Here is a 14,231-nt window from a genome sequence, read left to right on the forward strand (position 1 = left end):
GACGAACAAGTCCAAGAGCTCTGGAAGGCATTCCAAGCGATGTCCCAAGAGCTACAAGGGGTCAAGACTGAGAACGCTTTGCTTAAACAGATGGTTGCGGCTAGGGAACCTACTCCCTCGGAATTGCCACCCATGGCACTGTCCTCGGGGAAATTTGATGGCTCCCCAAAGAAGGTAAAGGAGTTTCTCGAAGCATGCCTGGTTCACTTTACGTTCAGACCCCGTACCTTTGCTACAGATCAGGCCCGGGTGGGTTTCCTAATAACCAACATGACGGGAAACGCTCTTTCCTGGGCCACCCCTCTGGTGACTAGCGGAAACGCCATTCTGCAGGACTATCCGGGGTTTCAGAATCTTCTCAAGCACACCTTCGAACGACCAGAGCTCTCCTTTACAGCCTGCGAAGACCTGTTGGATGTCAGGCAAGGCTCGCTAGACGTGTTATCATACATCTCCTCTTTCAAGACATTAGCAGCCGGGGCCGGATGGCCCGAGACAGCCCAGTATGCCATTTTCAGAAGAGGACTGAAGGAAGAAATTAAAGACGAGCTAGCCAGGTCTCCTCGTTCTCCTACTTTCACAGATCTACTTTCTGCTGCTCTTCACATCGAGTATCGCCTTCAGGAGAGACGAGTTGAACGTCGTAAGCAAAGGACTCCTGGCCATAACTCAGACCCCTCTGTACCCGTTCTCCCTGGTCGCTCTACTAACATCATTACGGAAGAACCTATGCAGATCGGTGCTACCAGGGCGCCCTTGTCCGCTGCTGAAAGACGTCGCAGAAGAGAGAAAGGACTGTGTGCCTACTGCGGATCAGAGCAGCATTTTCTCAGAGACTGCACAGAACTGTCAAACAAGAGGTCGGGAAACGACTACCCTCGGCGTTAGTAGGGACAAACGACCGAGGGTCTTTAAGAAATCTCCATCGTCCCTATGTTTCTCTGTCAGTGACCTCTTCCGAGTCTAAGGAAGATTCCAGGCTAATGGTCATTCCAGTACAACTCAACCTCGGAAACCATCAGGAGGAGACACTGGCTCTGTTGGACTGTGGCGCGGCAGGGAACTTTGTTGACACCGTGTGGGCTGACAAGGTGGGCCTCCGTCGAATTCCCCGGGCAGAAGGTCAGAAGGTGGAAGGAGTAGACGGCTCGCCTTTGTCCTCAGGTCCTATCACCCATACCACTGAGGAACTCACTTTGACGATCAACCAACATAAGGAAGTCCTGAGTTTTGATATTATCAGAGCGGCTCATTTTCCCATCATCTTGGGCATTACCTGGCTCCGACGACACAATCCTCTGATTAATTGGACCGAGAACCAAATAAGCTTCAGTTCCCCATATTGCGCTACTAACTGTTGTTCTCTGGAAGGTCGGGCTGATCTTCAGCCAGTCAAGGTGTTTCCCAATAATCATGTAGGTATCCATGCTTTACCCTATTTCTGCTCAGATTTTTCAGACGTTTTTCAGGAGTGCCTCCATGCCAGACTTCCACCCCATCGGCCAGAGGACTGCACTATCGACCTGGAGCCCCATGCCTTGGTGCCATTCGGAAGGATGTTCGCCCTCACTCAGACCGAGAGACAAGTGCTTCAGAAATACTTGGATACCAACATGGAGAATGGTCTCATACAACCTTCCAAGTCTCCAGCAGGAGCCCCTTTGTTTTTTATAAAGAAAAGAGATTCCACCGATCTTAGACCTTGCATCGACTACAGGGGTCTAAATACAGTGACAGTCCGTGACAGGTATCCGATGCCCCTAATCACGGATATTATTGAGGCAGTGCAAGGTGCTCGAATCTTTACCAAACTGGACCTACGAAACGCTTACCATTTGTTGCGGATAGCCAAGGGTGACGAATGGAAAACTGCGTTTCGTACTCCTCTGGGCCTATATGAATACAAGGTAATGCCGTTTGGCTTGGTGAACGCCCCTGCGGTATTTCAGAGGTTCATGGACCGGATGTTCTCCGACATGCTTTCCATCTCTGTCATCATCTATTTAGATGATATCTTGGTTTTTTCCCCTAATATGAGAGAACACATAGCACAAGTACGACGAGTTTTGGAGCGTCTTAAGGAAAACCATCTTCTGGTCAAAGAGGAGAAGTGCAGCTTCGCGGTACCTTCGGTACATTATCTGGGATACGTGCTATCAGAAGAAGGGATCGCCATGGATCCTGACAAGATGCAAGTGATTCTTGGCTGGCCGGCCCCGACCTCTGTCCGGGAGGTTCAGAGGTTCTTGGGTCTTTCAAATTACTACCGAAGATTCATTCCGAACTTTTCAGAGGTGGTGTTTCCCATCACCCGCCTACCCCAGACAAACGGCCAAACGGAGCGACTCAACGCAACTTTGGAGCAGTACTTGCGATGTTTTATTTCCCAGTGCCAAGATAATTGGGTTTCTCTACTCCCTACGGCGGAATTCGTGTACAACAACTCCAAGCACAGTGCCACTGGCCTATCACCTTTTTATTGTACCTATGGCGTTCACCCGCGTTATCTAATGCCCGAGGTACCCAGTTACTCCAACTCTCCCACTGCAGAAGAGGTGTTAAGTAATCTCAAGGAGGCCAGGGACAGTGCATTAACGAGTTTGGCGGATTGCAGACGGCGGAATAAGACCGAGGCCGATAAACACCGCAGGGATACACCTTCATGGAAACCGGGGGACAAAGTGTGGTTGTCCACCAGATTCCTTCCCAGATGGACAAGGCCTTCTAAACTATCTCCTCGTTTCTTGGGACCTTTTCCCATCCTCTCCAAGGTCAATCCAGTTGCCTATCGCCTACAACTCTCTCCGTCTCTCAGACGCATACACCCTGTTTTTCACGCCTCTCTTCTTAAACCTTACTATTCAGATCCCAATCACCGGTCTCTCCGCCGGAAACTACCTGTCACTACAACCGACCAGGAGGAATACGAAGTTTCCGCCATTCGTGATTCCAGATTCCTTCATGGTCGGTTGGAATACCTCCTGTCATGGAAGGGTTTCCCAAGGTCGGAGGATTCCTGGGAGCCAGCTTCCCATGTACATGCCCCTCAACTGTTGGCAAAGTTCCATCGCTTGCACCCAGGTAGGCCTGGGCGGTTGCACTCTAGGGGGGGGCATACTGTCACTCGCAGTCGCGGCCATCGCCGTGACTGGCGTTTACTTCCGCGTTGGAGTTTGAGAGGTCATGGGGGAAGGTTGCTTTAGTCCCTTTTTTGTGTTTATGGCCGCAGCTCCTAACGCGAGACGCAACGCTGCCGGGAGTATAAAATCCCTGCCTCCCGGCAGGTCATTGCGTTGCAACCCCTCTCCGTTGTTTACTTCGTTTCTGGGTCCTTCGCTCTTCCTCTGCACCTCGCTTTGGATTCTACTAGGGGTTAATATTTACCCCCACGCGGTTACTTCTCATAGGTGTCCAGTCACCAGTAACCTCCATACTTTGTTTCCCTTTGCCATCCGCCGACCCCCTTTAGGCGGCGTCTGCCGTGCTCTCTCTCTCTCTCTCTCTCTCTCTCTCTCTCTCTCTCTCTCTCTCTCTCTCTCTCTCTCTCTCTCTCTCTCTCTCTCTCTCCCTCTCGTCCTCTCACCTAGCTCTTGAGTCTGGTCATCGCGGGGTTTTCTCTCCCGTGCTCCCGTGTTCCTCCGCAGTGCCTCTCGGAAGACTTCTACCTTCAGTCCGGACCTCCCAGCTGCTGTTTCCCTCGCCTCTCTCCAGGTCGACCGCTACAGTGGACGTTTTCAGCGTTTGGTGATCCTTCGCTTCCTCCTCTTCATCGGTGGACTGCTGGCCTTCTGAGAACAGTCTTGGCACCTCCTATCAGGGTTTTTTCCCCTAGTGGGTTTTTCCCTGCTTTTTCTGGTTTGATTCCGGAGAGGGGGTCGCTGTGCCGCTGTTCACACCCAGCGGCCACAGTGGCTTCTCTCCGTGACAAGCCCTCGCACCAGAGGAAAGAGAGAGACTACCTGGCACGTCGAGGCCTGCAAGATACCATCGACTCGGAAAGCCCAGGTGAGGAGAACGTGGGTACGGAGGGAACACAGTCAAAGGTACCCCTTCAGTCACATCAAGTTGGTTGACTTTCTGGGCAATTATGGCAAGTTGTTGTTCCAAATGACGGACGTTGTCTTCTGTGTCCGATACTCTTTGTTCCGCTTCGCCGACTCTGGACGATAAGTTGCGGAGATCTTGGCACAGGAGAAATACTTCCGTGGAGACTCCACCAATTTTGATGTTCTCAAGTCCCCAATTGCTTTTAAGTCGCTCAGGGAGAGCTGGGGGTCCTGAGTCTCTTCCCTGATTTACGCTTCCGCTGGGGTTTGTATCTCCAGGCGGGGGGGGGCTCCACTGTGTAGAGGTCCATCTTGCTTTGTAGGGTTTGCCTCTTAGCCTTGTCCTTGCCCATGGCGGAGTCGGTGATTCACGTGAGGCGTTAAGTCCGGGTGTATCGTGTTGATGCCCCCAGGGGGTTATTGTGAAGTCCGGATTGGGGTGGGCTAGTCGTAAGTCTATCTTTCACGATTCTGTCCCTGTTCCGGAGCACCAGCGGGATTACTTTGGCCACTGGGAGCGAATCCCTTGCTGTGGTTGGCCCGCTGTGTCGATTGGGGTTGTCGTGGGCCCACTGGGGGGTATCCGCAGGTACGCCCACGCAAGGGCCCTGCCCGCAGCCTTGATTATGTTCTTTTCATGAGTAGTGTGTAGAGGGAAGCAGCCTCCGGCATTGGCCACCAGCACCCCGCTGTGCGCGCTACCTTATAAATAGTACCTCCCCTGAGACTGTTGATTGTGGGGTGGCAACGAGTTCTCCTACGGTTCATGGTTCCCAGGATCCCTGGTCTGGGTTGGTCCGGTAAAGTTTGGGGTTTACCCCAATGCGTGGTCTCACCTGGAGTTTTCTCCCCCCCCCGTGGAGTATTGTCAGGCACATTATGCTTGCGGGGCTGTGATCATTGCATCAGGGGCCTCCGTGCCCCCAACGGCCGTGTCCCACAGATGCTGCCTTGTTGCCTGTTCTGTGGGCCCCTGATAGATTGTGCAGTGTGGGGGAGAAGCTGCAGGTGCCGTCACAGGTTCAAGGTGCTTATATTGTTGGGGGAGGGGAGCGCCCTCAGTCCCCGCTGCTCCGTTCCCCCCTCAAGCAGATCTTTTATTTTAAAGAGGGTGTGCCGCCTCCACAGTGCGGGTCGCTGTCCAGTCGTTCGCAGGGTTGGGGGGGGAGGTTGCACGTACCTTGTTGGTTCCGTTGGGGGAGCGCGGCACCGTATTGCCTTTTTTCGTGCCGTGTCTCAACCCCAGGTGCTGTAGTCTCGCTGATGGGGGCGGAGGGCAGAGGGGTTCCTGCTCCGTAGTGCGTGTCTCGCCCCAGTTTGTGATGCCGGATCAGGCAGCGCAGAGTAGGTGTCTCGCGTTGTCGGCGTCCAGTCGCCCAGCACATTGCAGGTGTCCGGCCGCCGTATGGACAAGGTGGTTCTTCCCCAGGGGACAGGGTCGCGGCAGCCTCAGGCACGGGACGTCGGCAGCAGCCGTGCCCGCAATTCGGGCACTCGTCTGGCCTCCGTGCTAGGAGTTCAGCAGAGGGGAGGGGCCCCGGGAGGTAGTCTGATGGTGTTGGTGCAATGCCGTTGTCTGTTGTCCCTGGTTCACCCGCTCCTCGAGGCCTCAAAGACCACGGCAGCCCGGGGGGGGGAGGGGTTGAGGGGCAGAACAGCCGCTCTCATCCGCCCAGCAATGGCGGTGAGTCTCGCGCTGGCAGACACAGGGACGTTTCTCCTGTTCCCAGGTCCGATTGTGCCCCAGCTTGCAGCAGTTGTTGCCTGGATAGGTCCGCCGCTGCTTCAATACTTTGAGGTTGGGTGGATTTTAAAAAACTGAGTCTTTTCAGGATATTTTACTGCGGCCGCCAGGAGCCGATGCAGTTAGCTCCTCATGCGCGGCTTGAAGATGCAGTTTGCTATCTGCTTACCCTCTGCAATGGAGAGCGACAGCTGTGTTTTACGGGGCTCTGGAACCGATGCTATTTGTTCTGTAATGTCATCCCACTTGTGACAGTTGTAACTAGCTAACAGAGTTGTGTTATTAGCAATTCTAGTCTGGTAGGCTGCATAACAGGCTACTTTTCTTCCAAAGGTGTCAATCTTTTAACTCTCCTTATCAGGAGGGGCTTCGGAAGAGGCCAGAGGGATTCCTGCTCTTTTTCTAGTGGTTGTTACCACTAAAGAGTCTGGTTTTAACTGTCCTCTGATGTATAGGGGGTCTGGTCTGAATACTTTCGCAATGCGCGGATGACTGCCCGGGTTAAATTAGGGGTAAGCAGAGAGAGTTGGATGCGTTGATTGTAGTAGGGGGATAAATTATAGTATGTCTTCCTTATTGACTTGTGTCTCTTGTGTGTCGATTTGGAAATGCTCAGCCGCCTTTAGGAGCAGGTCATTAAACTGTACTTTGTTATCCACTGATGAGCCTGCCACTGGTGGGTCTAAATGATCTGGAGACTGGATGAAAGAGACATCCTGGTCGTCGTCATCATAATATTGGTCGACATCACCCATGTCCCCTTGGTCGTCTGGGTCTGTGTAAGTTCCAGGGTCCTGGGGGTCTTGCATGGTGTAACAATAAGCATGCTGCCCCAAGTCCTGCTGCGAGGTGGAGGCTTGTGTGAAGTCTGTGCGGGCTTTTTTGGCGGAAGACTGGGTAACTGCTGCCCCGCTCTGAGTAGTTACTGGCCTGCTGTGTGGTGCACCCAGAAGGTTTTGCAAGACCTTGGGGTAATCATCAAAGAAATTAGCTAGAGAGAACATACGCCTCATGACTATCAATTTGATCTGCTGTCCATTGTGATGAACTTGGGATTACCGATGGAACAGTGGCGGGGTGGGGGTTGGGGGGTGGGTGTTGGATCCGGTGCAGGGCCTCTTTTATGGTGCATAGCCCCCGAAATAGTGCCCTCTCCCTGGATCTTAGAAGACTTATGGTTTTTCGACATCCGGCTTTTTAAGTGTCTGTGTTTTTTTAATCAGCTCACTCATTTTCGGACTTGGTGTAGTCTTCGAAGAGGCCTTCGACGGTCGGGGGTCGGCACGCAAGGGGTGCGTTGAGGCGTTTTTCGATGCCCGGTCGTCAGCATGTGTGGATTTCGTGGCTTTAGACACAGTGTCAGAAACAGACTTGCTTGTCTGTTTTAGGGGCCTGTCGTGTGGCGACCGCTATGGCCCAAAGGACAGGGACATTTCAGACCTCCCCCTTGACGCTGTGGTGGCTTTCTGGTCGTTGACGTAGTCGACTTTCGGCCCTGGGTGGTGTGCTTTATGTGGTGAGACTTGGTTGTGCTAGTGCCGCCGGGTGTCGTCCCCGTAGCAGAACTGCCAGCCTGCCTGTTAGGGTCGGGGGCTTGCACACGGGTATACGACGGATCCCGATCGCCCTCAGCGTCACGGTAGACTTTGATGCTGCCGTCATTGGAGGCTCCCTCGACGTACATGGCGGCCTCGGCCTGCAAGGCGTAGTGGGCCCAGCGTTTTGTTTTGCGGTCCATGAGTGTTTTGGGCCTGAACGGTTTGCACGACTTGCACTGTCCTTCAGCATGATCCCTGGGAGACAGAGATTGCACACCCATTGCAAGTCTTTCCAGAGGAATTTCCTATTACAGGAGGGGCAACACTTAAAGGGTGTATTCTCCATTATGTATGGGTTAGGCAGCCTGGCGGAATAAGTGGGTGGAGAGGGGAATATGCATTCTCTTAATGAGACTAAAGAATGAATCTCCCTACTGTCAAGATGAGTTGTTGTAGTCGTCGACACATGTACAGTGATTTAGTAGTGAGATGAATTATAGAAGATTGGTATTTTTAAGAATGTTTTAATGAAAAGTGACAATTGTTTTAAATAAAGATATTTGTATATTTTGTGAAATTAATTACATTTTTGAGTTGTTTAAGCTCTATGAATATTAGGAAGCACTTCATGCAAGAATTGTGTAAGCTGGTAAAAAACATCAAGAGGACGTTAAAGCACTTATTCACGTTATATAAAATGCAAACAAGGTTAACCATTTGTTTTAAAGATAGTTTGACCATTGACCTCCCCACAAATAGGACCATGTTTCCAGTCCTGGGCTCAACGATTTTCTTACCAGTGCATTCTAGAAGTTGAAGCTCATTAATTTCGGTGGAAGCAAGTAGGTTAAAGCACCAGCTTGCAATGCTTTGTAAGAGGAAGGCTAAGAGCTGAAGACATGGGTTCCTGTTGACACAGGGATGGTACTGGGCGCTACTTAGCGCATGCCTATGCCCTAGAGTGAGACATGTAGACACATTGAATGCTCCGAATTCTTGGGGCATCGTGAACACACAACCGTACCGCTTTTATTTCTCGATCCAGTAGCTTCCCAGTGCACGAGTAGTTGTCGTCCATGAATGGGCAGGAGACTTCAGGCTCTGGGCTGTTTTGTATTGTCCCTTTCAGGCATTCCCTGGAGAGAGGGAGAGAAGTAGCGTGTCCATTAAAGACTTACATTTCTTTCAGTTTGAGAAAAGGGGCCATAACTGCAATAATTGGCCTACAGGAAGTGTCAATATAATGGCTGAATAACTGGCAGGGATGGTCCGATATACAGAGGCAGCGACAGTTGCAGCTAGACTGGCCCACTTCGGTACAGGAGAAAAAGAAAAAGAGAAAAAAAGTTGCTTTACTATCGTAGATATCACAAGCTGAGAAAGAAATATTTATGTGTGAGTGGTGGAGAACCAGTAATGTTGCTGTAACAGAGCAGCTTTTAGCAAGAGCGATACAGGTCGATGAGGGAGATGGGGTGGATACAGTGATATCACAGAAAGCGAGTATAAGGCAAAGACAGAGTGACTTTTGGCTGGCCTGCAAGATGTATATGTACAGCATAGATAGAGACTTGAATCAGGGTGGACTCCTTTATAATAAAAACAAAGAGTAAAGGACACATAGAGAACAAGGGTGAAAGTGGTTCTCCGCTCTGCTCCTTTGGCAATACATTTGGAAATTCCCTCATGCTCCTGCATGTCTGGGACAAGCACCGTTGAAAGAGTCCCTGTTTTTTTAAACCTTAAAGCATTAAATAGTATTAAAGCCAAAGCATGCAGTCTATTTTGAAAGCGAGGTCCCAATCCATCTTAAAGCAAATTCTTTCATCGCCCACCCAGCAACATATTCAGACATGCCTCTTCAGGTCCTTACGCGATACTGGCCTGCATTTATAAAATTCATGTTTTATAACCCTGATCACAATCCCAGTTCATGAGGCCATAAATATTTGAATTCTCATAATATTATTCAGTTTGATAACATTTCAAAAGCATATCTCTGTATTTTCTGAGTGGATACCTTAGAGGTTAGGTGCTGGCCTCCGACGTGGGCCAAACCTGCATTTTCTAAGTTCTATTCTCGGTAGGGCCAACTCCGCTCTTGAGTAATGCTAATGTTAGGAAAGCTTTTCTTTTTGCAACTTTCCTCTATTGATATCATTGGAGTCCTTCAGCATAACTGTTTTTGTCTGTATCTTACCTTATGTATGGTGTCAGTCAGCCCATTTGGCACACCAACCTGCTTTAGCCATTTCGTTAGGGGTGCACCAGACAGTACCTTTGGCTTCCAATGCATAGCATGTGTCTCCCATTACTTTTCAGCTTTATTTTTACAGTGTAACACAAGGCACCATCAGCAGACGGCTACAGGGAGAATGTGTGTCCCTTTCACACTTCTTTAAGTAACATCCCACTTTTGTGATGTGCACTGAAGAGGCTGGTGGCAGTAAAGTTGTCCTTTTTCCTGGTGCACAGCCGTGCATCTTTATTTTCACTGCAGTAAGCCCTTAAATGGCTGCTCCTCGTGATACCAGCCCTGTCATGGATGCCATCCTTTCAGTTGGGTATCTTTCTTCCTCTTCAGGCCCGAAATTGCCATTTAAGGGCATGCGCTTCCACTGTAACCTAGCCGTGGCTCCCGGTCAGTGCTTTGTGTGAATGAATTGGATGAAACTTATTTTTGGGAATTGTCTGATCCAAATCACCCTTAAACCAGGTTGTCCTCCCGAGTCTAAGCCTAACTGTTTAGCTACTTTACAGTTGAGAATTTGGTAAACTTTTGCACCTTTAGGTTGGCTTCTCAGAAGCCCTCACTAGATAAGTTTCGGAAAAAATAGTTCAACAAGTACCATTAAATTGGGTATTAACAGCTGCTTTTAAAGGCAAGAGGAATCCAGCATGAAGCAATATATAAAAACCTAATACTATTATAAAGCATGCAATGAGTCAGTGTCCCTTTCAAAGCCTAACTAGAAGTAAAAATGAGCAAGCAAGAGAGAAGGTAGGTGAACCACACAGTGGAGATGAGGTGCTCTGTGTAGAGTCTGAGTGACTGAAGGGATCTGAGGAAGAGGGCGACAGGATTAGTGGTTGGTGGGGTGAAAGTTGATGGGTTTATAATGGAGAATGTGCAGATGGAGGATGTAGATGTGAGGGACTGTGGTGGAGTTAGGAAGAGGATGGGGTGGAACGTGACTGTGGAAAGCAAGTGAAGTAGAACGGGAAGTGATGCCGGTTGAGAGAGGACATGGAGATGGGACAGTTGGTACAGTGTGAAATGACCCTGAAGGAGAACATACTGGAGCACTAGTAAGTGGTGAAGGGGTGGAGATTAATGGCATTGTATAGATTTGATAGTGGTGTAGGCATGATGGCAGTGAAAGAGATGAGGGAGGTTTGGAGATGTAAGTGAAGGTCTTCATGAAATGTAAAATGGTGTTGGTGCAGATAGTGTCTGTGAGGATTATGATGATCTGCCGAATGATGGTGGTGTTGGGAGATATGATGTGAGGAGAGTGAGCAGAGGCATTCTATGATGTGTTCAGCTTTGGGACAGTATGTTGCTGAGGTGTGTAGAAGGGTGGGTGATATAAAGCAGGGATGTGGGTCTGACAGAGCAGTATATGTTGATAGAGCTGTGGTGGCTGATCTGAAGTGTTGCCAGGGTGGTGGAATAGGTGGCTGATGAGCATTTTGTGATGTACAGTTTGTGAGGCTTGATGCGTGATAGCAGGGGACAAAATGCAGTGGGGGTGTTGTGGTTGTGAAGGATGGTGGGGCATGCAGAGATTGATGAATGACTGGCTGCACAGTGCCAGGAGCATGAACCCTTGAGCTCCAGCATGGAATCAGTGGCCATGCATTTAAATTTTAGAGTTACTTCGGGATTAGGGAGAATGGATATCAAACTCTTCACAAACAGAAGGGAAGTTCAGTGGGTAGTTTTAGTGTGATAGGGTCGAAAATACTCTGGTTTGGCGTCGAATGGCCTTGGATCAGCAGGTCATTGGAAATCTGCAAAGTGAGGGGAGAGCATGGTGGAGAAAACCCCCAGACCATGGCATCAGCACAAACTCTCAAGCATATCACTATCCACTGGGCCCTCCACCAATTTCCCATTGTTGATCCAGGACTGGCGCTAGAAGTAACCACCAGACCACATGCTGTCTGAGCTCTATCATTGTGCTACTTAATTCAGACAAATGCTCATGGCTCCAATGGCACCAGTTTTTAGGGCAATTCAGTCAGATGGTCCGATTATCTGCTGCTCTGCATCTGCCTTCAACTGCCCAGACCAGCATTGGCATCATACGCAGCATGGCGTCATACGCAGCATGGCGTGACGCTTCATCCAAGGCCCCCCATTACCAGCTATGCTGTAGATGTAGGAGGACAACATGGAAGACAACATAGAAGACAACATTAGATGCTTTACCTGCCCACCCTCCCCCAAACGAAAAATGAATCCAAGATTCTGCCATAGCAGATTGGGACATACAAAATTCTATCAATATACCTCAATATATTGAAGAGTTCAATATTGATCTACTGAGCAGGACAGAAGAATGGTTTACAGACAGTTACATCAGGGAGAAAGGCTGTGTTTTTATGGCATCAGTCGACGTAACTGCTGCCTTTGATTGTGTCGATCGAAACAAACTATGGCAAAAACTAGCTACATGGGGTCTGCCAAGGGGTCTGTTAGCACAGTTGGAGGGCGTTTTTAGGAACGCAGGAATCCAAATTCGCTTCAATCAGCAGGGGGAGATGTCAACTAGACTCCAAACATACACTGGGGTGTCTGATGTGGTGAACAGCTTATCTAAAAGGAGGGACTTCTCGCCCCTAGTGTAGGTGCATCCAAACTGATTTGGTTGGTCTATGCGGACAACTTCCTCCTGTTTGACTGCACCAAGGTGGGACTTCAACGTCTGTTGGTCTCTTTTGCTACATATGCTAAAGATAACGGTCTGATAATTAACTCGAATAAAACAAAAATCTTAGCTTTTATGAAGCGGGACTGCAAGAAGGTGCGATCGACTTGGGCTCTTGAGGGCTCCAGGGTGGGTATTTCTCCTAGTCTGACATATTTGGGTTACTATGTGGGTGCATATAGGGAGAAGGAACAAGTTACTTACCTGTAACTGTTGTTCTCCAGCATGGGTCTGGCATGGATTCACATGCTCATGAATATTCCCCGTCGTCAGGCTGGGAATCCTCGGTAAAGAAAAAACCAGTATCAGTTTCGTTTCTGATCTGTCTTTCGTAGTAATAACCAATCACTGGTCTCTGCGTCATACTGACCACAGCCAATGACTGCCCTCTACCTAAGCACCGCCTCTGGCAGCCATCTTCAGATTTGGAAGCACGTGAAGTGGCAGTATGACCAAGTGAAGAGCCGCAGAGGGGTAGGCGGGAGGGTTCGCATGTGAATCCATGCCAGACCCATGCTGGAGAACAACAGTTACAGGTAAGTAACTTGTTCCTTCTCCAGCATGGGGTCTGGCATGGATTCACATGCTCATGAATAAAGAATACATAGCAGTACACACATGCACAACCACGGGAGGTGGCAAAGGCTCAACATTAAGCATCACATCAACTCAACATTAAGCATCTTACCTCCTCACCAGGCTCACCTCAGGCGAACAGGTTGCGCAGCACTGCTTGGCCGACCCTGGACTCCTCCCTGGAATCCCGGTCGACGCAGTAGAATTTCGTGAAGGTGTGCGTCGACCTCCACGTAGCAGCCCTGCATATGTCCAGCAGGGGCACACCAGATAGGAACGCCGTGGTAGCTGCGATCGCTCTGGTGGAATGGGCTCTCGGACGGCCAGGCAGCGGTCGGTTTGCCAACCGGTGACAGTACATGATACAGCCGGAGAGCCATCTGGAGATGGAAGCCTTCGAGAGAGCCTTCCCCTGATTGACAGGTCCAAAGTTCACAAAGAGTTGTGACGTCTTCCGAAAACCTTTCGTGCGGTCCACGTAGAACTTCAGCGCTCTAGCTACATCCAGCGAGTGCAAAGTCCTCTCAGCCGGCGACGAAGGCGACGGGAAGAACACAGGCAACACCAAGGGTTCGTTGAGATGGAAGTCCGACGGCACCTTGGGCATGAAGGAGGGGTGCGTCCTGAGCACTACCCTCGTGTCGTGGAAAGTCAAGTACGGGGCCTTGCAGGAAAGGGCCTGGATCTCTCCCACTCGTCGTGCGGAGGTGATGGCCACGAGAAAAGCTGTTTTCCACGATAGAAACTTCAACGGGGCCGAGTGCAGAGGCTCGAACGGAGGTCCCATGAGTTTGGTCAGCACCACGTTGAGCTCCCACGCCGGGGCCGGAGCCTTCACCGGCGGGAACGATCTGAACAGTCCCTTCATGAACTCTTTCACCAGACGATGAGACCACAAGGACGTCCGGCCCGTGGTTCTGGTGTATCGGGAGATCGCAGCAAGATGAATCTTGATGGACGCGTGTGCCAGACCAGCTTTGGCCAGCGTCAGCAGGTACGGCAGCACTTGGGGAGCCGTAATCCGTAGAGGGTTAATCTTCTGTGCGTAGCACCAGACAGAGAACCTCTTCCATTTGTGTCCGTAGCATTTAAGAGTCGAGGACGCCCTGGCCTTTGCAAGAACCTCTCTGCAATCGGCCGGTATGTCGTATCCTCCAAACTCTAGCGCTGCAGGAGCCAGGCCTGCAAGTTCAGCGACTTCGGGTCGTGGTGGAGGATGGCGCCTCCTTCCCTGGAGAGTAGATCCGCGTCCGCCGGCAGCTTGATTGGCGGGGACGCCGACAAGTCCAGAAGGTCCGGGAACCATATCTGCCTCGGCCACGCAGGTGCGACGAGGATCATCCTGCACCGTGACCTCTTGAGCTGGTTGACGAGCCGGATTAGCAGAGGCAAG

At 50.5% G+C, this 14,231-nt stretch overlaps 1 protein-coding gene across 1 annotated transcript in view; it reads right to left on the bottom strand.

Moving 5' to 3' along the window:
• RBCK1 (RANBP2-type and C3HC4-type zinc finger containing 1) overlaps window positions 1-14,231 on the bottom strand; it is a 629,308-nt gene that overhangs the window by 113,322 nt on the left and 501,755 nt on the right. Inside the window, exon 9 of the mRNA XM_069650952.1 lies at window positions 8,353-8,464. Within this exon, the coding sequence (XP_069507053.1) occupies window positions 8,353-8,464 (112 nt within the window). The remainder of the gene's footprint in view (window positions 1-8,352; window positions 8,465-14,231) is intronic.

This window comes from Ambystoma mexicanum, chromosome 3p, assembly GCF_040938575.1.
Source record: "Ambystoma mexicanum isolate Mex_15411 chromosome 3p, UKY_AmexF1_1, whole genome shotgun sequence".
Lineage (NCBI taxonomy): Eukaryota > Metazoa > Chordata > Amphibia > Caudata > Ambystomatidae > Ambystoma > Ambystoma mexicanum.